General features: G+C 53.0%; 9 protein-coding genes across 9 annotated transcripts; 5 read left to right on the top strand and 4 right to left on the bottom strand.

Annotated features, from left to right (window-relative positions):
• Positions 1-34: 34 nt before the first annotated feature.
• Positions 35-1,909, top strand: VTN49DRAFT_4208 (uncharacterized protein; the record flags this gene model as incomplete). The annotated part of the gene is made up of 6 exons (XM_069412129.1): positions 35-68; positions 134-442; positions 518-762; positions 875-1,055; positions 1,360-1,752; positions 1,878-1,909. 6 exons carry the CDS (start codon positions 35-37, stop codon positions 1,907-1,909), a joined length of 1,194 nt encoding a protein of 397 aa, XP_069267403.1.
• Positions 1,910-1,947: 38 nt separating this feature from the next.
• Positions 1,948-2,601, bottom strand: VTN49DRAFT_4207 (uncharacterized protein; the record flags this gene model as incomplete). Its single annotated transcript, XM_069412128.1, has 2 exons — positions 1,948-2,241; positions 2,332-2,601. 2 exons carry the CDS (start codon positions 2,599-2,601, stop codon positions 1,948-1,950), a joined length of 564 nt encoding a protein of 187 aa, XP_069267402.1.
• A 1,637-nt stretch (positions 2,602-4,238) lies between these two features.
• Positions 4,239-6,281, top strand: VTN49DRAFT_4206 (uncharacterized protein; the record flags this gene model as incomplete). The annotated part of the gene is made up of 2 exons (XM_069412127.1): positions 4,239-4,529; positions 4,590-6,281. 2 exons carry the CDS (start codon positions 4,239-4,241, stop codon positions 6,279-6,281), a joined length of 1,983 nt encoding a protein of 660 aa, XP_069267401.1.
• Positions 6,282-6,784: 503 nt separating this feature from the next.
• On the top strand, positions 6,785-7,908 carry VTN49DRAFT_4205 (uncharacterized protein; the record flags this gene model as incomplete). Its single annotated transcript, XM_069412126.1, has 4 exons — positions 6,785-6,863; positions 6,939-7,392; positions 7,454-7,606; positions 7,659-7,908. 4 exons carry the CDS (start codon positions 6,785-6,787, stop codon positions 7,906-7,908), a joined length of 936 nt encoding a protein of 311 aa, XP_069267400.1.
• Positions 7,909-8,665: 757 nt separating this feature from the next.
• VTN49DRAFT_4204 (uncharacterized protein) lies at positions 8,666-10,474 on the top strand (the record flags this gene model as incomplete). Its single annotated transcript, XM_069412125.1, has 5 exons — positions 8,666-8,714; positions 8,781-9,301; positions 9,359-9,911; positions 9,962-10,353; positions 10,409-10,474. The coding sequence occupies 5 exons, from the start codon at positions 8,666-8,668 to the stop codon at positions 10,472-10,474; spliced, it is 1,581 nt and encodes a 526-aa protein (XP_069267399.1).
• A 149-nt stretch (positions 10,475-10,623) lies between these two features.
• On the bottom strand, positions 10,624-12,683 carry VTN49DRAFT_4203 (uncharacterized protein; the record flags this gene model as incomplete). Its single annotated transcript, XM_069412124.1, has 9 exons — positions 10,624-10,745; positions 10,799-11,017; positions 11,088-11,196; positions 11,255-11,320; positions 11,374-11,524; positions 11,577-12,145; positions 12,212-12,294; positions 12,357-12,538; positions 12,634-12,683. The coding sequence occupies 9 exons, from the start codon at positions 12,681-12,683 to the stop codon at positions 10,624-10,626; spliced, it is 1,551 nt and encodes a 516-aa protein (XP_069267398.1).
• Positions 12,684-12,959: 276 nt separating this feature from the next.
• VTN49DRAFT_4202 (uncharacterized protein) lies at positions 12,960-17,556 on the bottom strand (the record flags this gene model as incomplete). The annotated part of the gene is made up of 5 exons (XM_069412123.1): positions 12,960-13,940; positions 13,996-14,736; positions 14,787-15,338; positions 15,391-17,103; positions 17,167-17,556. 5 exons carry the CDS (start codon positions 17,554-17,556, stop codon positions 12,960-12,962), a joined length of 4,377 nt encoding a protein of 1,458 aa, XP_069267397.1.
• Positions 17,557-18,110: 554 nt separating this feature from the next.
• On the top strand, positions 18,111-19,776 carry VTN49DRAFT_4201 (uncharacterized protein; the record flags this gene model as incomplete). Its single annotated transcript, XM_069412122.1, has 7 exons — positions 18,111-18,224; positions 18,285-18,422; positions 18,485-18,623; positions 18,683-18,898; positions 18,950-19,524; positions 19,575-19,700; positions 19,750-19,776. The coding sequence occupies 7 exons, from the start codon at positions 18,111-18,113 to the stop codon at positions 19,774-19,776; spliced, it is 1,335 nt and encodes a 444-aa protein (XP_069267396.1).
• Positions 19,777-19,854: 78 nt separating this feature from the next.
• On the bottom strand, positions 19,855-21,000 carry VTN49DRAFT_4200 (uncharacterized protein; the record flags this gene model as incomplete). Its single annotated transcript, XM_069412121.1, has 1 exon — positions 19,855-21,000. The coding sequence occupies one exon, from the start codon at positions 20,998-21,000 to the stop codon at positions 19,855-19,857; it is 1,146 nt and encodes a 381-aa protein (XP_069267395.1).
• Between the last annotated feature and the right edge of the window lie 1,240 nt (positions 21,001-22,240).

Raw genomic sequence — 22,240 nt, 5'->3', positions numbered from 1 at the left:
TTTGTCCACCAGATCGCACGACACGACCACTTATATGGACAAGGCTACATCTGATCAATCGCAGTCAGGTTTGGATATCTTGACCACCCTTGTTGGCGACGCGCAGTTTCTGAGACGCCTTCCTTGCCTGCAGCTGCAGATCAAGCATCTGCTGCTACCGCGCCCTACACGACGCAACCCGAGAACCGCCCCGCCGCGCCGCAGTACACCCAGCAGCCGGAGGCGCGTCCCGCGCAGGCTAGCGCTCCGCAACAGCCCGAATATAACAACTTGAATCAGCAACCGCCGCCGCCGGCCGCCACCGCCGCCGCCGCCGCTGTCGCTGCGACCGCCGCTGCCGCGCGTCCGTCGAACTACGCCGAGTATCTAGCTCGTCAGTCGCAATATCCACCCCCGCCGAATACCCAACCCGGCGGTCCGCCCACTATGGCTCAAGCCACGAGTTCGTCTCCCGCCCCGATCGATGGGAAGAACCGCAATCAATCGAACATGAAGTCTGACGCGGTCGTGCCTATAGATCCTTCTATCGCCGCCTCGAGTCCTACTTACCCTCCACCTTACTCTCCCTACCAGCCGCAGCCGCAAGGCCATGACATGACGCAGTACCAGGGGCACCCGCCGCCGCAGATGTATGCGCGTCCCGAGTGGGCGCATGGTTACCCCCCTCCCCATCACCAGCATGGAATGCCGGGTCCCTACAGCGCACCGGCTACGACCGTCGGCACTGCCGCCCCGACAACCACCGGACCTCGGCCCGGCCAGGTACGTTACACAACCTTTTTTTTTTTTTTTTTTTGGTGCTCCGTGTCGCGTTTGCGCGCGTCGGATGCGTGTTACTTGCCGATCGGATCAGCGAACTCACCCGATGCTTTAGGTCTACTCGTTCGTTCCGATTCCCGGTGCACAGCAACATAAGCGCCCTCGCCGTCGTTACGAAGAAATTGAGCGTATGTACAAGTGTGGCTGGAACGGGTGTGAGAAAGCGTATGGCACTTTGAACCACTTGAATGCGCACGTGACCATGCAGTCGCACGGCCAGAAGCGCACTCCAGAAGGTATGTTTAGCTTACTCTGCCTTGATTCTCGTAGCTATGGGGGAGATCCGTTGCCATGGCCGTGAGTGGATGACGTCGCGGCTGCCGGCCCCGCAGATGGCTCCGTTAGGGCCAGCTCCTTGCATCGTTAGTTTGGTTACACAACCGCCACGCGAAGATCGCAGTAACGCCGGCAAACGGCGACTAAATTAGCCTCGTGCCAATCGTCGCTGCATGCATGGTGCCTTGGCACGGATTCCTACCCACTGCAACTTGCTTGTTCTAGGCCATCGTTTGTCCATGCATGGTGCTAATGTCCTTGCAGAGTTCAAAGAAATCCGTAAAGAGTGGAAGGCCCGGAAGAAGGAGGAAGAGGCGCAACGCAAGGCTGCCGAGGAACGTGAGCGTGCTGCCGCGGCTCAGGCTCAGGCTCAGGCCCAAGCGCAGGCCCAGGCCCAGGCACAAGCTCAGGGCGGCCAGGTCGAGGGTGCTCCTGCTCCTGCGGATCCGTCGCAAGCAGGGCAACCCCCGGCTTATGCCCCTGGAACCTCTGTCCGCCTGCCCCCGCTTGGCTATCAGCCAGCTGATGGCACCGTAGCGGGTACTCAATATCCCCCAAGTGGTCCAGGGGGGATGGTGTACCCTCAGGGCAATGGGCAGATGTACGGCAACTACCCGCACTCTCCTTATCCCCAGGGCCAACAGGTGTACCAGCAACGTAAGTAGCTGTCGCCTCTCGCAACTCCACTTACCTCCGGATGCACGCCTACGCATGATTGTCGTGGGAATGATATTCGACCAAGGATTGATCTCGCATGGCGGTGCTGACGGCTGATGCTTTAGCCACAGAAAATCAATCCAATAATTACCAGTGACCGGCGAGTCGCTGATTCTCCCCGTCAATATATCTCGTCTAATTACCCGGGACTTGTTCCCAACTTCTCTTCCCTTGTGTCGTGTGTGGCTTAAGTCTATTTTGTTTCCTTGCTTGGTCTTGTTTTTCACGTTCTGTGCATACGATACCATTCCTAGCCTCCGAAGGGGCCCCAATGCAGAGACGAGGTGATTGGAGATGAATCTGGGTTTTTGTTCCCTCATGTCTTTTTGTCCGGGAAGTTTGGGAGGTTTTAGACTGCCTGTTCTCTTGTCGGGGGAAAAAAAATAGGATGGGAACGGGAAAGATAAATTCGACAGGACGGAAAACAGGCTGTCCACTTCTCCCCCGTCTTATTTGTTCTTTCGCAATGTGGATAAGTTATGGGTGGAAGGATTTTTTTTTTCTTTTGATTCTTGATACTCTGGAGCATGACGAGGATTTGACCTTGGCCATTGTCTCCCTGTTCCCGTTCCGCTGCAATGCTTTTGACTCCACTGATGTTTGTGGGCGCTCTGATTCCATGGATTGGCTGTCTCGATAGCTGCAACGGTGTTGTGTGATGCCTTCTCGTTGATTGTAGGCTATGCGTGATTTCCACTGGTGCCTTGCACTCTGTTCGTACTGTACCCGGTCGACTTTCTGTTGATACGAAACTGTATTTTCTTCCTCACCCACAGCGTGTGCTCGCATAGACTCGGGATGAGTTAAATAATACGTATTCGACCCGATCTTATCCCAACGTCCACCGGCCGAACAGAGGACAACCCAGCAGTACCATAACACTTATACATTGGTAATCAAGTCTACGATTTATTTCATATAAAATTTGATAGGTTGTCCAGGGTACCCCAGCCGAGCCACCGGCCCGCCTCGTTTTAGTGCAAGGGACGACAAAGTGGGCACAGCAAAATTCTCCTAGCGTCAGGATCTGACCGGGTCCCGGCGGCTCGGGTTCACTAGCGTGCAACTTTAGCCATCGGGGCGTTCGATCATCAAAAGGGATCATCGCGCGGCCCGCCTGGCGGGGAACCCCAAGTGTCGCCGCGTGTAACAGACTAAGAACACCCGAACAAGCCTCGCGGCCTGGGACCATGGGGTTTAAGCTCATGGCCCGAGCGAACGCTAAAACTGGGGTTTTTTAGACTACATTCTTGGATCGTCTGACTGGTTGGTTGCCATTGGCGACTCGGCCTAGCCCTAAACATGTATGTATTTACGAACTAACTTTAGTGCACTTCGATCGATCGATCTTGGTTTGCAGCTTACGCTCGAAGGGCCTTTTGAGCACTCCGTTCTCACTTCTGCATGTCATGCGCTAGTGTGCCTAGTCCATGGGACTAGGCAGGCCCAGCGCCATTACATACATGTTGCCACGCGCTAGTCGGTATTGTCCAAAGGCGTTCGTCAGGATCGACCACTTGATCGGTTGACTAGGTACTCCGAAGTACCGTAACCTAGGCCTTCGCCAATCAATCAAGGCTGTCAAGCTGCAGAATCATCAAGCTATCCTACAGAAAAACTGAAAAAGAAAAAAAAAAAAAATAAGCCTGAATGCCGACACAACAGGCGTACGTCGCAGATGCTCGATTAAACTACTCACCCAGTTCATATTTCACGCATTCTTACCCTTACCTTCTACGTTCCGGAGATCGGTGGGCTACGTTGGTACCCACTGCTGTTTCTCACTGACGGAAAAGTTGAAGTTATGACAGTTGACGGCACAAGCGAAAACGACTTGGGATGATTACATAATCCAAAGCATCGGAGCTCGGACTTTCTATTTTGCGTGAAGTTTTGATATGAGCTGCATGGGTTATGGAGTTGATCTTGGAAAGTGCATGAAGCCAAGGTATAATCTATGCATTGTGGCGTTTAATCTTTTTGTTTCACTCGTTCTGAATCGTGGAATCCGTTTCCGGTCGAACCCTGTGTGAAGAGCTCTCTTTCGTCAAGTTTTGAACAGCTGTTCTGTCGGACGGCCAAACGTGCGGACAATATTGCGCCAGAAAGCAGTCGCATTAGCTTCCGAATTGCAGTTCTGAGAGTTCCGGGTAATCGTGTGCTCCAATGCGACTGAGCTGAGCTGAACTGCCAATGCTCCGTTATACCCACACGTCCATGCGCAGCGCGGGCGCGCGCCTCTGGACTTTTCTCCAGCGGAGTTCCGCAGCCAACAGACCATGGACACCTAGTCTGTCGCACATTCGGAGGACGTACGCGACGACTGCACCGTCATCGTTACCCGACACGGTTTCTCCCGCCGTCTCGCAAGATGCGCCCACCCCCCCGCTCGCCGTACCCAGGCGGCATCCTCGCCTAGGGGTCCAATGGCGGACCGAGAGGAGATTGAGATGTTGATGGAGATCGCCGGCCGCACCGGCAACCGTCATACAGTTTCAATGAAGGCCGTAGAGGAGGAGCTCAAGTGGCTGCCAGATCCAAAGCAGCTGGCAGATCGCGTCGCGCGGCTGCTGTCCCAGGGCCGTGTTGCGATGGCTGCAGCCATGGTCCGCAAGGCCCAAACAAATGGGATGGAGTGCATGGTGGCGTGGAATAGGCTGATGGCGTATTGCATGGACCGTCGTGTTCCCTTGGCAGCTTGGAAGTTCTACAATGATGTGAGTGGGCCATATGAGAATGACAAAGGAAATTCCTGGGCCTGACGTGTCGTTTGACAGATGAAAAAAAGAGGCCGACGGCCGAGCGAACACACTTATACGATTATGATCAAGGGTTTTGCGCATGAAACTAAGCAGCGCTGGGTTAAGCCCGTGGAGAAGGCGTATTCGATTTGGAAATCCATTTCTGCTCCTAATTCTGTGGTCACACCGAATATCATTCACCATAACGCCATGCTGGAGGTGTGTGGTCGCCATCACGATCTGGACACTCTCTGGAAAGTGATTAGTGAGCTTCCTGAGAGCGGGCCGGATGCACCGGATACAAGGTCGTATACATTGATCTTGATGGCGATCCACCGGGCCATGACCCGCCAGCTTCAATTCATACCGGAGAACCAAGCCCGGAAGCGGCAGGAAGTGCGAGAGAATCACTTGCGCGATGCAAAGAGAATATGGGCGGACGTTGTCCGGCAATGGAAGGTTGGCAGCTTTCAGCCTGATAACCATCTCGTCGGCACCATGGCCGAGATCCTGATCGATCCTTTGGATGAATACAGTTGCTACGAGGCGCTGGCCCTTTTCAAGCAGACAATGGGAATCCCGATTCTGTTGAAAGAGCCTCCACGTCGGTCGCTGCAAGATTCTGCATCTGAGCAGGGGCGTTGGGAAGCCCAACATTGGCAGCGGAGTAGCAACAGGGAGCCCCGAAGAATCGCCAAGGAGCATGTTGAAGAGGATGCTGTCAAGCCAGAAGAGGAGTTGGACCCGGAAGATGAGGAGGAGCTCGAGGATCTCGAGCATGTATTCGATCCCGTGACTAGTAATAGGGACGATACTAAATCGCCTTATCTCCTCAAACCGGGTAACGCGGAGCTTAACTTTATTCTCGCGATATGCCGACTGGTGACTCAGGGAATGGGTGCTGGGCAGAGCTACTGGGGACTCTTAACCCTGAAAGACTCGGAGTTCCAAATTGAGCCAGACAGTGGTAATTTTCACGAATATCTCCGACTGCTGCGAGTTTCGCGCTCGAGTCGCCTCGCAGCCACCACGATCCGAGAGCAGATGGTGCCGGCCGGTGCTGCGGAAGGCAAGACATTTCACATCGCCATGAGTTGCTGTTTACGGGACCGAATAAACCCCAACGTTTTTCTCAATGCACAATTGTTGCTGGACACTATGCGGGAGTGCCTACCGCTGCCAGATCCGCGGCCGCTAAACGGCTTTCTGGAGCTGGCGGACGTGCTGGCACGGAATCCGCAATGGCTCCTGTCTCTGAACGGCATCGGGGACTTTGATCTTTCCGTTTCCAACCTGCCCACGCAAGGTCGGAAACTGAAACTTGCGTTACTGACCAGGGCATTCTCAGCGCTTGAACCGCACATTCAAAAGCTCTACGACGCCATGATGGAAGAGCGGTACATCAAGACTGGTTCGCCGGAAGTGAAAAGCCCGGGAGCCCCCAAGGCAGCCGGACGATCGCGTCATGGCGCGGTCAACGGATTTCTGGCGCTGAATTTCCTCAATAGGACACGCACCTACTTGGACCGGCTCTTGGGGGCCGAGTACGCGGGTGTGCTGTCGGAGACAGATCGCAAGCCGCTGGAAGACTGGTCGATCAAGTTGAGGTACTTTTCCAAACCGGACGTGGTGGTCAAATTTAATGATAGCCTCCTCCTCCCGACTCCGGAAGAGTACCAGCAGGTTTATGGGGCGAGAGAGGAGAAGAAAAACGAGCAAGACGAATGACTTGCTTAGGATTTCTCGACTCTGCATTTTAGGATACTCTTTACTGTATGATTGTACTATAGGACACCTGCATGGCCGGCGTTGAGATAGAGTGTACGGGACGGGTTGGACTGGTATCAATACACTTCTCTCGATAATGTCAATAATACTAGATCATTGCAATCTTGGTACTCAAAAGAGGCCAGTACCACAGGTTTGTTCTGAGAATGCCGGGAAATCAGGTCCTTGAATGCCTGGTACGGTAATGACAGGTACGTAATACGCGATACGCAAGGATGCCACCTAAGCTCCTTGTTGGTCGCATTGGTCAACAACACAACCAGCTGCTTCGCTGTACGACGACCAAGCCTACATTCTAACGAGCAGCTTCGCTCAAAGAACCTGGAGCAGAGGCAGGATTGTATTCCTCTGCCAATACTTTTAATCCGATCAAGTGGTTGGTTCTTGGTTCGACGGAGGTTACGCGCGAACCCAGCGCGGGAACGATCAAATAACCCAGCACAATGGCGTCAACAACGCGGCACGACCGACAACAGGATGACGATTTTGTCCTGGATAACGATTTGCTCGACGCAGACGATGGTATACTAGTTCCTACCCCCGTGAATCGAGTTTTATCACGCTCGTCTGTTCGCTGACGCACTCTTTTCTCTACAGCCGCGATTGAAGCAGACGATCCCTTGCAGACATCTGACACCACGCCCCTGCGCGGTAACATCCAACCCGACACACAGCCCTCATCAACGACGTCCCGGGGGGGCGGCTTCGGCGGCGGGCTCGCCGGCAGCATCTCATCCAACTATCTAACGTCGACGATTCCCGGCGAGGATCGGCGCGCGCCGCAAAACACCATCGATGAGAGCGTCTGGGAGACATTGTCGCGGGACCTGCGTGCCGTTTGGGAGAAGATGCGCCAGGTGCTGTGGCCAAAATACCTGCTGGGCGGGTTTCTGCAGCGCCGTGGCGGAGGCATTGGGGCGGCGGAACGTGGCGAGGCCTCTGGGTTTGGGAGCGGTGGTGGCCGTTGGCGCGATCTGATCGGGCGGTGGCCGGATGCGGATGTTGTTCTACAGGGGGGTATGAGCGAGGGTTTGAGGGATTGGGATTTGTGGTATGTTTCTGGTCTTGGGAAAAGAGCCTTTTTTACGATGAAGATGCTGATAGTTTTTCAGGGGTCCGCTCATTTTTTGCCTACTACTCAGCATGTTTCTCTCCATGTGTGCGGCAGAAGACCAATCGTCGCTTGTCTTCTCAGGCGTGTTTTCCATTGTATGGATTGGAGAGGCCATTGTCACTTTGCAGATCAAGCTGCTCGGTGGAAACATGTGTGTCGACTCTCACGCGGATCCAATGTTCAAGCGCTGACTTGGATTTTAGTTCCTTCTTCCAATCTGTCTGCATCATTGGCTACACGCTCTTCCCGCTTGTCATTGCCGCCCTTTTGAGCGCGTTCCGTCTGCCGACGATTGCACGGATTCCCGTCTACATTGTCCTTGTTGCATGGTCTCTGGCTGCTGGCGTCAGCATTCTGGGCGGCTCAGGCGTGGTGCGCAATCGCGTCGGCCTTGCTGTATACCCTCTGCTGGTCTTTTACGTGTCGATTGGATGTCTCTGCTTTATCAGTTGAACTGGGATGGGTTGCGTCGGGCTTGGTGTAAAGGCAGCAGGCTATGTATCAATATATCTGTGCTTTTATTCTGCACACTCTTAATGATCTGATATGGAGAGACTTCATGATCGAGTTCAATACTTATCTGAGTATTGTCCTGGCGGTATCAAGCCCGTATGATTTACCTACCGGCGTCGGCGATATGTTCTCCCGAGGCACATGCTCTCCCTGTCTCCGAGTCAACACCGCCGAAGTTCGGCACCGATTGCTTCTAAAAGTGTCTGATGCAATCGACCCTGGCCTTTCCGTGCCAGCTCAGCACGGAAACTCCACTTTTCGCCAAAATATACCTCTCCGCTAGGTTGTTTGTTGATCGATCATTTTCGCATAAGCCAGCCGGTCGGGAATTCGTTGATAAGGCCGCACTGCCCCTCTTCTCGTGGCCTTAGGTTTTCAACGACCCAGCGTACGGAGTATCTTACTCTTCTCTTTTGTTCTTGTTGTTTCTTTTCTTGGGCGGAGTTGTTTTTTTGGGCGGGGGATCGGCGACATCTTAGGCTGGATTGTGTGAGCAAAACTTCGTGGGAGTCCAGGGAGGAGCCGAATTGATCTCAGAAAACCTTGGTTGCACCGTTCGTTTCTTCTGGCGGAGGTTTCGTACTACTTTCTCTCTACACGAGCAGGCATTTACCTCTGGACTCTTTGAAAGAGACTGGGAGAATAACACGCGATTCGTGTTTCTGTTTGCCCTCCGTAGTCGATTGGATTAATCGTCATGGCTGAGTCGGAAGAGCTCGCTCAACAAGCGACAGCCCAAGAGCCGGGTAAGACTCCGACTCTCCTTTTTTCCGGTCAGAGATATAGATTACCTGACTCGAGCATTATTTCAGATGTCAAGGACAAAGAGCAGGGCCGTGAGAAGCACGATCAGGAAAATCCCGACGACGCGAGTGAACGGCCGGTGCGGAGAAAACTCAAGGAAACCCGCATCACGTCGGATTCCTTCAGGGAAAATGCTATAACGAACGACTCGAGTCATTCGTCTGATGACAGCGGCAGTGAGCGAGGTCGCTTGCGCAAGAAGAGGTCCATCGATGAGCTTCACTCGGAAGATACTCCCAACACACACCGCAGGAAACGGTCGCGCGGCTCGGATGACGACGATGACGATACTGGCAAGACTGCCCGAGAAGATACCCCGGAGTGTCCTGCTCAGGCGTCTCAGAATTTCCTGAGTCCAAAGAAGAAGCGCAGCCTGGATCAGCTTGAGAAGGAAAGTCCTGGAAATGGCGATGCCAAGTCAGGTGCCGGACAAGGTGATCGGCTCCATGCGGTCGGGGAGCGAGAGACGAAGCGATATCGCGATGCTTCGCAAGAAAGGCGGGAAGATAGTGCTGCAATCACTGCCAAGGTATGCGTGTTGAATTCCGGCAAGTACGAAATAGACGCTGATGACATGCGTTTCTAGACCATCTCCAGCTCTTTCTTGAACACATCGTCGGTCTCCCCATTTGCTTCTCTGGCTGGCTCGGCATCCTCCAGCAAGGAGTCATCGGCCAAGCCTGCGCAGACATCTGCGTCCGCATTCGCCGCATCGAGCATTGCTTCCTTTGCCGGATCCGAGCAGTCCCCGTTCGGCGCGCTGGGCAGTTCGACAACGTCAGTCTTCAAGTCTGCAAGCTCTACCGCCACAAGTACCGCTGAGAAACCGGCTACTACTGGGTTTGCTGCCACCGCTCGTGGCGCCTCGCCGTTTGCACCTGGCCCATCTGGGTTTGCGACCCTCGGCGCCTCCGGTGGCAGTGCTCTAGGCAAAGGCTTTGGGTCGGGCGCTACAGGAAAGCCATTGACCAGTTTCGCATCGAAAAGTGGCGGGTCCAGCACCTTTGGCGGGTCCAAGGAAGCCAAGCCGTTTGGATCTGCAGAGGAAGAGTCGGACAAGGAGGAAGGGAGTGAACAGGAACAAGGCGGTGCGTTTGAGGAGGAGCAGAAGAAGGATGAGCGATTCTACGAGCAGCAAAGTATGTCCCCTGACTTTTCCCCTGGCGCGCATTGTACTAATTCATTGCAGTTGAAACTGGCGAAGAAGGCGAAAAGACGTACTTCTCCTGCAAAGCAAAGCTGTTCCATTTCACAAACGGGGAGTGGAAAGAGCGCGGTTTGGGTACGTTCAAGGTAAATGTCCGAGAACCGGAGGATGAAAGTACGGAAGAACCATCGGAAAAGGAAAAGGAAGAGACGGAGAAAGGGGAGAAAGAGAAAGAAGAGGAGGGAAAGAAGGAACAGCCGAAGAAGATCACAGCACGTATGATCATGCGAGCGGACGGTGTCCTTCGGGTCATGCTCAACTCTCCCATCTTCAAGGGAATGCCCGTTGGCGATGTGTCGGGGGCCGAGCCAAAGGGGAAGCAATTGAATCTGGCAAGTGTAGAGGAGGGGCGGACAGTACCGTTGCTATTACGGGTTCGTATGCATCTTTTCTCCTTTCTTTGATCCAGAGGAGCTAACGATGGCACAGGTTGGAAATCCCGACTTGGCTAAGGAGCTGTATGGGGTTATCAAGAGCATCCAAGAGCGACTGTGATATCAATTGAGATCGAGATGAGAGTGTCGTCGATCGAGTAATACTATAACAATAATCAAATTTTGCTGACTCCCATCCATTTTCATTTTTTCTGCAAGAGATCATGACAACTATCCTTTTTACACTATGCATATTTTGACGGATTTTGCCTATCGTCCTGTCAAACCCATATCCCAAAACGCAATCTCCAATTTGGTCGCCTCGCGGAAAATCCCAACCAGCTCCTCCATTCGCGCGGGAGAGACGGTCGGCATATGCTTTTCGAGCAGTTCTGCGCGGTCATTAGTCCACCACTGTCCCTCTTTTTCAAGTGTGAGAACTTACCAGAACCGGTTTTAACCGCCTGAACGTAATCGTCCGCTACGTAATTCAGAACCCAATTCCAGTATCGATTCTTGCTAGTGTCTGAGTGCTTGTATTTCTCGTAGAGTCGCTTGGCGATCATGCCGTAGCCGATCAGGCATGGAGCAAGCGCGACCTGCAGCGCGAGCCAGTCCTGCGACTGGCCAATGTCGAGAATGTAGCGGCTGTAGGCGGTGCAGGCTGCGATTTTCTTTCTCAGTATATGGATGGGGGAAAGAGAAGGGAAAGGGAAGGGAGTAGAGGGATGTACCTTGCTTTTCTGGCGTTTGCTCCATTTCTTCCTTTGTAAGGCCGAAGGAAGCGCAGTAGTTGATATGCAGGGCCATCTCGGTATTGATGTGCATGACAATTTTGGCGGACTGTTTAGTCAGCGCAAGAAAGTTCTTTGAGGTTTGGGCTAACGATGGGGAATTGTACCGCAGCGATTGATTCCATGTTTTGCGCCTTGTAGGCGGCCAATGCGTTGCTTCGCGCAAAGTGTGTCTGACGCAACAGGTTAGGGGTCGTGCTACATCGGAGAAATCCAGAAAACGTACCAGGTACAGGTAGTCCTGAATGAGATATTCCTTGAATCGCTCCAAAGGCAAGGTGCCATCGCCGAGGCCCTCGACAAAGTCGTGTTCGGTAAACTCTTTCCACACGGGCTTTATGTCGGGTCGGTTGAGCACGTATTCAATGAATCGGCCACTTCATCCCTAATCAGCACACAACTCCGGCATCAGTTTGATGGAAAACGTACGGAGCAAACGGCAACGAGTACATCGAATGAAAGTGATTGATTGGACCGTTTCCTTTGCCCAAATCCACGCTCGTCTTGATACCCGCCTCAACGTAGCGGACAGCGCTCCGCACCGCATCCTCCAGGTCCTTGCCTAGGGCCAGATTCGCGGCGATCGCAGACGCCAGCGAGCACCCCGTGCCGTGCGTGTTCTTGCTCGTCAGGAAGTCGGTTTCGAAGAGAACCACGTCGCCGGTTTCCCGGTACAGCACGTCGACAACCACCCGCTTGGGCTCGTCCTTGTCCTTATCCTTGGGTTCGCTTTGCGCTCGTACGACAGTTTCTGACAGTGGCAGGTGTCCACCCTTGAGCAGCACATTCTTTGGCCCCAATGTCTGAAGTTGCTTCGCTATGCGGGTCATATCGTCCACATTTTGCGGCTCAATCGGTGTTTCTCCACTGGTTTCCAGCAGGAGCTTCGCCTCTGGGATGTTTGGTGTAAGCACCGTGGTGAGAGGCAGCAGCTGCGTTCGCAAATCATTTACAGCGTCTGTGGGTAGTAATTGCGATCCGCTGGTCGATACCATTACCTTTGGTCCATCAATGAGCCTTCAGTACAATTCTAGCCTCTTTATGCTCCTGCAACCATATCATACCGGATCCAGTACCACCGTCGGCACTTTATGCTCTCTCAGCGCCACCGCGACTTCATCCACAGTCTCCTTGGAGGAGAGCATCCCTTAACGAAACTATCATCAGCAACGGGACCTCCTAAAACGCGTCAATTGAGAAGTGGCACACCGAGCTTGACAACATCCGCCCCGACATCGTCCAATGCCGCATCGATCTGTTTCCGCACAAACTTCGACGGAACCACATGGATATCATGCACCCCGAGCGTGTTTTGCGCCGTCAGTCCCGTCGTCGCCGTCAGACTGTACACGCCGTGGGCGGTGAGAACGCGCTGATCGGCTTCAAGTCCACTATAGAATTTCCAAGAAAGGGAAGCCAGCCAAAGTTCACGTTAGCTCTGATGGTTCTATGCATCATTCCATGTGATTAACCATGCATGACATACGCGCCGCCCGAGCTGTCGGATCCTGCAATCACCAGAACCCTGGCCCGCATTTTGGTAATGTACTAGATAAAAAATTTCTACACCGATTGAGATTCTCCGGTGGTTGGCACAGACTACATAGGCATTTGTATCCTTGTCTACGGTAGATTGATGCTTTGACGTTGAGGGACATTTGGACTTGGCAGGGTTACCTAATACCGTATTCTAGGAACCCCACCTTCTTATTATAGGTTACGTTCGGAAAAATCACCAATGTCCTCATTCGAAAAGTACAGTTACAGACTACGGAGTAAACCAACCCAAAAAACATCACATGCATCGCTCAATCAAACCATGAAGCTAAACAATGTATCCATGTCAACCCATTGCCGCCCACACTTCTTCAGATACCCATCCACCACAGCCTTGACCGTGCCAAACCTCGTCCGATTGTGCTCGGCCAGCGCCAAAATGCGCTCCTTGTCCGTGTTCTCTCCATTCTTTTCCACAGCCGCCTTGGCCTTGTCAACGTCCCATAGCCCAGCGTAGTACAGGAGCTGGTTATACATCTGTCGTTCTGTAAACTCAAAGTGCATCCGCCCCAGACAACCTTCCGCGCGTCCGCGAGGGCCAAGGCAACGATGTCCGTACACGCTCGTTTGTCGCGTGCGGTTCCCACATGAAGAGTCGTCGCACACGAGCCACCCTTCGTAGTACCGCGCCGTTTGCGCACGGATCTGGCTTTCCACCTGCGCCACGATTGAAATCGTTGACAAGGCTTGGCCGCAGCTCGAGTTCGGGCAAACCAGTCCGTGCGGAGTGCACATCTTGGTAGACCCCACGAGTCCTTCGAACTGGAACGACTCCCGGCAGCGTCGACAGCGGAGCGTGAGACGCGTCGCATGTTCAAACCGCACAGAGTCTGGGATTTGCGACTCCAGAGGGTATATCTCCGCGCTTTGCTGGTTCTGGTTGTGGGATGTATTGATCTGGTATTTGCGCGCATCCAGCCCCAGGCATTCCGCGATTCGTACCGCGTCTGTCCCTGGAATGGGCGCACACAGACGTTCGATCGGCGGGAAGATCTGCTTCGCCAAGTAATACTCAATGTCCGGCTTCAGTCCCGAATCCGGCCGCATCACGTCCTGAGGCGTGTATGACCGCTTGGGGGGCGGAAGGTGGGACGTCTCCTCGTTGCCAGTCGTGACAATGTACGCAATCACGTCGTTCGGTCGCACGGTCTTTCCTCGCGCTATCTCTCGGAGAGCCACCTGTGCAGGAGGCATCGTCTCCTTGTTGGGATACTCCTCCGGTCGTTTGGACAGTTTCTGCAAATACGGTAAGTTCCAGCTGTCACCACATCCAACTGTAGTTCTCTCTTACCGTATAAATGACGTATTTTTGCACGGGAATCTTGTATTCCTTCATCTGAACGGCGAGATCGCGAAGGTAGTCATGCACCTTGTTGAGCACAACTTCCTGGTCGTCCCCAGACAGAATCTCGTCCAGGAGTTTCTTCGAGACCTCCTTGGACAAGGCGCAGTACTCACGCCGCTTCATGTCAAGGCCCTTGACTTCGAGCTTGTCTGCATACTTGCCATCAACCTCAGACATGCTGATGGCCGCATACTTCTTCTTGGCATGCAGCAGGAGGCGACGGAAGATGCCATCAATGTCGATCTCCAAAAGTCGATACCGCTCATTCACCGATTTCTTGAAGTCTTCTCCAACTTTGAGTGCGTCACTGATGGTATCCATGTTTGTGTTGATCATGACCGAGTCTGTATCACCGTAGATGACGCGGAGCTGCTTGCTCTCAGCAAGCTCCTTGGTGCTGCGGAGGATTTCACGCCCTTTGAATGTCGTGAGCATGGCGAGGGGACGTGCGTAGAACCGTGATTGTGTGTATCCCAGACACCCGTACATCGAGTTGGCCGTGAGCTTCAAAGCCAGTTGCTTTGTGTCCCACAGGGCCAGCTGCTCTGGGCTTGCCCGCTTGTCTTTCATCAACTTCTTCACTTCCCGCCGGCGACTGACCAACGTCGAAATGAGGCGAGGCAGAATTCCCTGCTCCAGGGAGGGTGACGGAATTTCGGGAACCTTTTCCTCATTTTCGTTTTCGGACTACCAACCATTAGCCTTCCCTCTTAAAGATCCACGATGTCAATCCATACCAGGTTGCTCCGGTCCACGGTTGTGAAGCAGATGTTGAACTCCTGAATGATGCTGGGATACAGACTGTTGAAGTCCATGACCAGGACATATTTGTCATAGAGTCCCTTCTCGGGTTCAAACACCAATCCTCCCTTGTACTTATCCTTCTTTTTCTTGTCGACTGAATCATCATCGCCATCAAGCTCCTCGTTGGCCTTCTGTTGCTTCGATGCGTACTTATCGGGGCAGATATACTTGTTGCGAGTGAATTCGTGCAACAGAATGTACTCGTTTCGCTCTGCCCGAGTGCCACTGAGCGTTCTTGCCCAGGAATTCCCCGCTAGGTTGGTGAGAACCTTGGTCAGGGAGAGCATCTGGAGACGGAGGGCCAAGGCGGCAATGAAATAGGTATCCGCCTCGCAGTGGGTAATATACTTCATGAGCCCCTCTTTAGTTCTAGCCCAAGTGTTCAGGGCCATTTCGTTATCCAGATCAGTGCGGACATAGCCATTGCCCAGATACAATTGACACATCTCAGTCAAGCTCCATGACTGACATTTGAGCATGAGGGACTGAATACTATGTCAGCTGTGTTCTACTTGTGAATCGTAGCGTTCGACCTACCTTGCCCATGTCGTTTGCGAGGTCGCACACCAGTCGCCCAGCGACGAGATGTCGATCCGCAAAGAAGCCGCTGCTCCGGCCAAATGTCTTTGGCCAGTCGCCGCGCTTTAGTCTTCCAATTCGGTGCCAGCCAGGCGTCTTCTTTTCTTTCATTCTGCTCAACAAAATGCTCAGGTCTACCTCTTGCAGTTGATGGCCAATGAGAACGTCGGGATCCATTCGCTCGAACATGGCTAGAAATTTGCTCAGCAGGATCTGTTCGGACTTTTCAAGCATGTATGTGCCGCGGTGTTTCTTCGTTTCAGCCTCGAGGCCAATAGGATATGCGCCATGTGGAGGCCGCATGACCGTGAAGGTCTTGCAAGGGAGCTTTTCAGGGGGAGTGGGGTCTGTGATAGAGACATTCTCATAGACACGAGCACTGGCCATGATAATCTCTTGCTTGTTCTCCTTCGCATTCAGCTGAGTTCGGAAAGCAAGACTCATCAACGTCATGGGAGGGGTCTCCAAGTCGGAGTCCGGAAGAGGCATAATCAATTCGGGTTTCGTGACTAGACATTCGAACTTGCACCACGAGGCGTTGCTAACCGCGGTGAAGTCGGCCTCCGGAATCTGCAGCCAGCAAGGACCCATGATATCCTTCCACAACACGAATTGTTCGAATAACGCAGTGTTGGTTCCAAAAACTCTGGAGAACGTCTCCCCTGTGATGTCCATTGGTAGCGCAGGCTTATCGTACGGGTAGAGGAGTTTCAAGTATTCGGCTTCCCTGGGCACGTCCTTTAATTCAAAGGCATACTTGCGAGTGCATGGTTTGACTTTGCGCATGCCGACTTTGAGCTTGCTCATCAGTTGGTCCACTTCGACGTAGACATCCTCAATATCGACTTCCTCATCCGTGTCCATGCCGTTCTTATGACGGTATTGGCGCGGCAAAAAGTAGAGCTTTCGAAGAATATTTTCGATCTTGACAAATGCGCTGACATAGGTGCCGGTGCTCTTGTTCCTGACTTTGCCAAATAGGCACAAGCTGCTATTGACTTCGGCATAATCTATCCAGAACATCCGGACACTGCCATCTTCTTCTGCCACGTCCTGCGCGCGCACTTTGCCGAACGAATAGCTGTCGGTGGCGGGACTGCTCAGGACATTGAGTTTACTCGTGACTTGATCCCAAGAAGGGTCAACGTCAGCTGCAGCCCGAGGCGGGGAAGAGCTAGATGGCGATGGATAAGGCTCCTTTTTAATTTTGGGTGGAGGACGGCTACCAGCCATATTGACGCTGATGGCCTTGGTATCATCATGGCCTGTGGCTTGAGCAACGTCCAGCATATCTTCATCATCATCATCGTCATTCTGCATCTTCGCCATTTTCCGCTCAACGACCTTGGCGACAGGCGACGATGGAAGGGGATCGCTCGTTGGAACATTGTCATCCCCGTCGTCGGCGAGAAAACCGTCATTCCCCAAGTCAACCATTGGCTCGTCAAACTCTTCCTCCTGTTTCGGTGGCAATGGAGCATCATCTTCCTTGGCAGGTAACTGCTTGGGAGTGCGTGATTTTTCGGACAACGGCGGCGAGAGGATGCGAACCTTGTGACGCGTGCCCGACTTGATCACGTTCTTTGTCGGTACCTTCGCGGTAAGAGTGTTCGTCTCGACATCATCAAGGAGACTGGCCATGAACGCCTCATCCTCAGCCGTAGCTTGGATCTGACAGGTAAGTTAGGACCGACGGTTTAGCTAGGGACATTTTGGCTGACAGGGATGGCATACCTTCTTCGGCTTTGGAGCCGTCGCAGCCGCACCGCTGGTGAAGTATCGAGAGATGTCATTGGCAGTCTTTTCCTTTCTTTCCTTTTCTTCTTCCCGCTTCCGTTTCGCGGCTTTGCCTCGCGCAGGCAAGTCATCGTCTTCGCTTTCGCTGTAGACTTCTCGATCGTCGTTCCAAACTTCGCGGCCGTCATCGGCGTACCCAAGGCCATTGTCGTCGACAACAAAATCGTCTTGATCTAGACGTTGACGGACTACCTTTTTGTATCCTTCCTCATCCACTTCATCGAAGATATCGTCTTGTTCTTCGACTTGGTACGTGGACAACCGCTTCTTGCCTCCAGCACGCAGAGCTCGCAGCTCCTCGAGCTTTGCGCGACGAACAGCTGACATAGTGGAAAGAATCGAATTGGAAGAACCACTATGGACTCATTGGACACAGGCGTTAAAGGGAGTGTGTATGTTGGAGTGTTGACAAGGACAAGATTGAACGTGGTCGCATTCCGTGCATGCAACGCGCGGAAACGCGACATCAACGCGCCAACAGATTGAACTTGCCGCTATTGGCTAGTGACCTAGGTAGAATGTGTTTGATACCAGTCCTTACAGAAACATTGAATAATTGGCCAATAAAATGTCGTATTTGCTCAAACTAGTGTATGCGCACCTACCGCATCCACGGTGCATGGCCGACGGATCCCAGGTGCACGGCAGGCACAGTTATGGGGGAGTTGTGCCTGATTTGGAGGTTGGGGGTTCGAATCTCGGATCTAACCCTTTTTTTTTGGTTTTCCATTAGTGTTCGCTGCAGGCTTGAAATTGCCTCACCAACAGGCCTCATTAGGTGCGGTAGTTTGTGGATGGACGAGAACTTTTAACAATCTTAAGAGCCAGACTTGAAACGCGCGAAACGACCGCGTGATAGATACAGCAAGGCGCGTATAGTCATGGCCTCCTTATCATTTTCTCTCGAGCCACCGGCGTTGCTGCGTCTACATGACGCGTTAATATGCCTCTCCAAGTTCAACGAGAATGTGTCTCTCGAGGCGGAATATGACCAGGTTCGACAAACGAGCCCGTCAACCACACTGATGATAGTCCATGAAGCTGACGCAATTTAGCTTCGCCTGAGTACCCTGAATAGCTCGAAGACAGCATATGCGTCTTTTGTTTTCGACTCTACCAAGTTCTTCTCCGCATACTCCTTTTCGTTGCCGCGAAGGGGTTCGGGCAGGTTCTCTTGCCAGCTCTATCTCAAGGTGCTTCAGATTTTCCCCGGACTTGGCACGAATGGTGCGATTCTCACGAGAAAGTGCCCTAGGCCCTTCTGTCCATCTTCAAAGGTAAAGCAGCTGAATCTCGAGACAAAGATACCGCCGTTGAGCGCTGCGATGTCCGCCTTCACGACTCGCCCGGCCAGGCGGAATGCCGGCTCATCGTCAAGATGATCTGTAGTCAAGGTTCTTGGGCCCCCATTTCCACCTCTGCGCGGAGAGTCGAAGCTGACGATACTTTACAGGCGTTGTGAAATCCTATAAGCTCACATACGAGCCCGCCAGTGTCCAGCATGCCATTTTTGACAGAACAAAAACAAGAAATCTCTGGCGAATAGACTCGAAGATCCTACGGGAGCTCATCGAGCATTTCAGTCCATCTTCTGAAGAGCTCGATATTTACTCCGAGAAAGGCAAGGCAATTCTGACTAGTTACACAACCAAGGTCGCGGATGGCAAAGGTGTGTTCTACTCTGATGCATCTCCGATACACGAGCTTATTGTTCGGCCAGAGATCTTGAAGCAGCCAGTTCACACGTCGGTGGCTATCGAAACCAAAGATTTTGAGGAGTTCCTAGTGAAGGAGAATGTTCATGTTGCTATCAACGTAAAAGATTTCAAAGCCGCCGTAGTTCATGCGGACAGCATGAAGGCATCAATCACGGCACGCTATACTCGGGCGTGCAGACCTCTCCAATTGACCCACGAATCTGACGGCGTTGCCTGTGAGTATACACTGATGACACGCGGGGACACGGGCGATGAAGCCGATGAGTCGGATTCTTCGCAGGCCGTGTCCCAACTTTCAGCAAGGTCGGCGGCGCGGGTCGAACCCGCCAACGCACCTGCTTCGGCGAGGAACCAGATGCCCCCTCCGCCATCCCGGACCTCCATGCCGCCACCGGCTCCCAGGGCCGCACAACCTTCACCGCCGAAGCCAGAGGCTTCTTTTGGAACACGACCTACCTACGTAGACATGGATAATGCTCTGTTTGTTCCGGCTGATGATGACAGACAATGGGATGAATTGAATCTTGACGATGAAAACGCAGAGGACAGCCTTCGATGGGACCAGAGTCTTGAGCCGGTTAGTACCTCATCTATTTCTCCGATCCTCCTCTGCTGACGCGAAGAAAGGGATCACACCATACAGGCCCGAGGAGGACCATCGTCGATAACATGGGCGACCTTCTTCCTGGACGGCAGAGAAATGACAACGCTGCGGACGAGCACGGAATCCCGCCCACGCAGCATATATCTCAGGTGAGCCCCCGGTCTCATACGATTACGCAAAGTAAACTGACGAGCGGAGGTGCGCGGTCTTGGTCTCTTCGATTGAGACACCTCAGACTGCGTTAGAGGTCAAAAAAAAAAAAANAAAAAAAAAAAAGAAGAGATGCAGTCCTGCATCGCTTTACTAGGACGTGATAATCCAGCTCGTTGCGCAGCCTGCTCCGAGGCCTAGGATAGTGGTTTCCTGCGGAAGAGGAACAATGTTGTATTTGCCTGCGACGTTCCCCCGCTCATCAATCTCCGGACCGCAATTCCCATGCTCGCCCCATCCAAATGCTACAACCGTCTTCCGGTCGGGACGCAACGCGATGGCATGCTCGCTCCCGACGGCTATCTGGACCACCGGCCCGAGATCCGGCGGCGGCAACTGACCACGGTCCTGTCGTCCCCATGCAGTGACGGTTGAATCCGAGCCATGTACATAGATTCCATGCCAACTAGCAGCAACCAATCTAGCCTTCGCCAATGTCGAGGGCGCGTCAGACCTGATGCGCCAGCGATCATCCTGCGCACCTAGAATCACATACTGCCCGGACTCTGGAGGGCCCGTAATCACCGTAAACTCGCGACCACAGACTACTGCGTGTGCTGCAAAAGGGACAGCTCCCTCGATCTTCTCTGGTGTCCACACGATCTTCTTTGCTGCGAGACTGGCTCCTAGCTGGCCTTTCCGTGCGGCGCCCCATCCATAGACTTCTCCATTCGACAAGACCGCGACAGTATGGCCCATGCCGCTGGCAATCGACACAATCCGCTGCCCTCGGGGCGGAAAATCTCGTAGAACGTCACATTCAGAAGCTTTGGCGACACCTTCGCCGAGTCCCAGCTCTCCCCTGTCCCCGGAGCCAAGTACGTAGACCAGCTGTCCATCTTCCCCTCCATTCCTTCCTTTGCCATTGTCGGCAATCAGGAAGCTCGCCGCCCACGAGGCAGAGATATCTCTGAACCTGTCCACCGTTCTTCCTTCATCGCCATCATGTAGTCGGACCCGCCGGAACCTAAGCAGGCTATCTTCCCGGAATCCCCCACATCGCCCGTCCGCGTTGAATCCTGCCGCGTACACCGCGCCAGACTCAAAGAGAATTAAAGTATGATTTCCACCAGCGGCAATGCGGACCACGCCGCCTGCATCTGAAGGCGGTCGTTGCAGTTTGGTGTCGGGATGGCTGCCGTCGTGGTCGAAGAGACAATGTGTGGGCTGCGAGACGTCGTCCTGGTGTCCTAAGCCCAGTTGGCCGGAACCGTTAGAGCCGAACGAGAGGATTTGCATGTTTATCCCGATAATTCTACTCTTCGCTTGGCCTCGCTGGTTGCGTATTTGATGGTGGTTGATTTTGCAGCTTGGGCCCCGAGTGACACCAACTTTGACTGTGGGGATGCTCTGGAAAACGCCCCTAAAAAAGCCTACTTACTCCTGCGTACTCGTACAACACGTGAGAACTTCTCTCCAACTTTGTCGTGAACCGGTAGAAAATCGAACAGCTACCAGACAGGCCCAATTACGATCAGGCCATCATAATTCAGGTACCTTTCGAATACATTATTGGAGCATGTTCCATGGACCGATGTCAGAACCGAAAATCTTCTGACATCAGTAATCAGGCCAGATTTCAACTGAAGCAGTACAAATAAACGAAAATCATCACATCTCCCTGAATATTTCACTTGACACACTAACCCTGCAGAGGGATTTCACTGGGGTCGTGTATTCCACCTGAGGAGGCCGTCCTTTTATTTGAGAGAAGTGAATCAGTACCGAGACTTTATGATTTTACAGAGCTACTGTCATCTGTGACTTCGTTTAACTCTTCTGGAAAAATCATTCTCTGCGGCTGATCACATAGGACAAGCACCAAACTCTCCTGTTGGTCGGAATGATCGCGGCGATGTCCTTCCATGATGTGTTCAGCGCCGGTTATTCACCTTTGGTGTTCTGATTCTTTCTATCTATCTAATAATTCTAATAAATGTACATTCAGTAACTGCTGAATACCCATTGGTGCAAAATGGTGGGTCCCTTCCGTTTCCTCTCTTCTGATTCGTTTGTCAGTGGTGGGTCAATTCGTCCGTTCCTTCTTTCTATTCGTTTTTTGTGAGGCACTGGCCCCATCCGTTCTTTCGTCATTCGCTGCGTTCTCTCCGTGGGTTCTTGGTTTCTCCCTTTCTTCTCCTTGATTCGTTGATGATGGTGTGTTGTGGGTCTGTGAATTGTATATCGCGGTACTGATTGGTGCGAAATTGCGTGTCCATGTTGAAGTCTTCTGCGGATTGGTGCGTCCGTTTCCGGTTTCTGTCACGTGATTCCCTCTCCACTCCCTTATGCAATCTTGGTACCTGGACTTGGCTTGAAATACCGATGGGCGCCATCTGCTCTGTTCCCGCTCGCCTCCCTTTTCCCTTTTCTCCCGCACCGCCTTTCCTTCCGCTTCATGATGCCGGTGCCTCTTCTCAGTCCTCCTTTCTGTTCCGCTTGGCCTGCTCCCGGAAGGGTGCGGGCCGGCCGGCACGCC

The sequence above is a fragment of the Thermomyces lanuginosus genome (genome assembly GCF_041956635.1).
Source record: "Thermomyces lanuginosus strain ATCC 200065 unplaced genomic scaffold VTN49scaffold_31, whole genome shotgun sequence".
In the NCBI taxonomy this organism is placed as follows: domain Eukaryota; kingdom Fungi; phylum Ascomycota; class Eurotiomycetes; order Eurotiales; family Trichocomaceae; genus Thermomyces; species Thermomyces lanuginosus.
The sequence above is the reverse complement of the archived record's forward strand: the minus strand, read 5'-3'. Positions and strand labels throughout refer to the sequence as shown.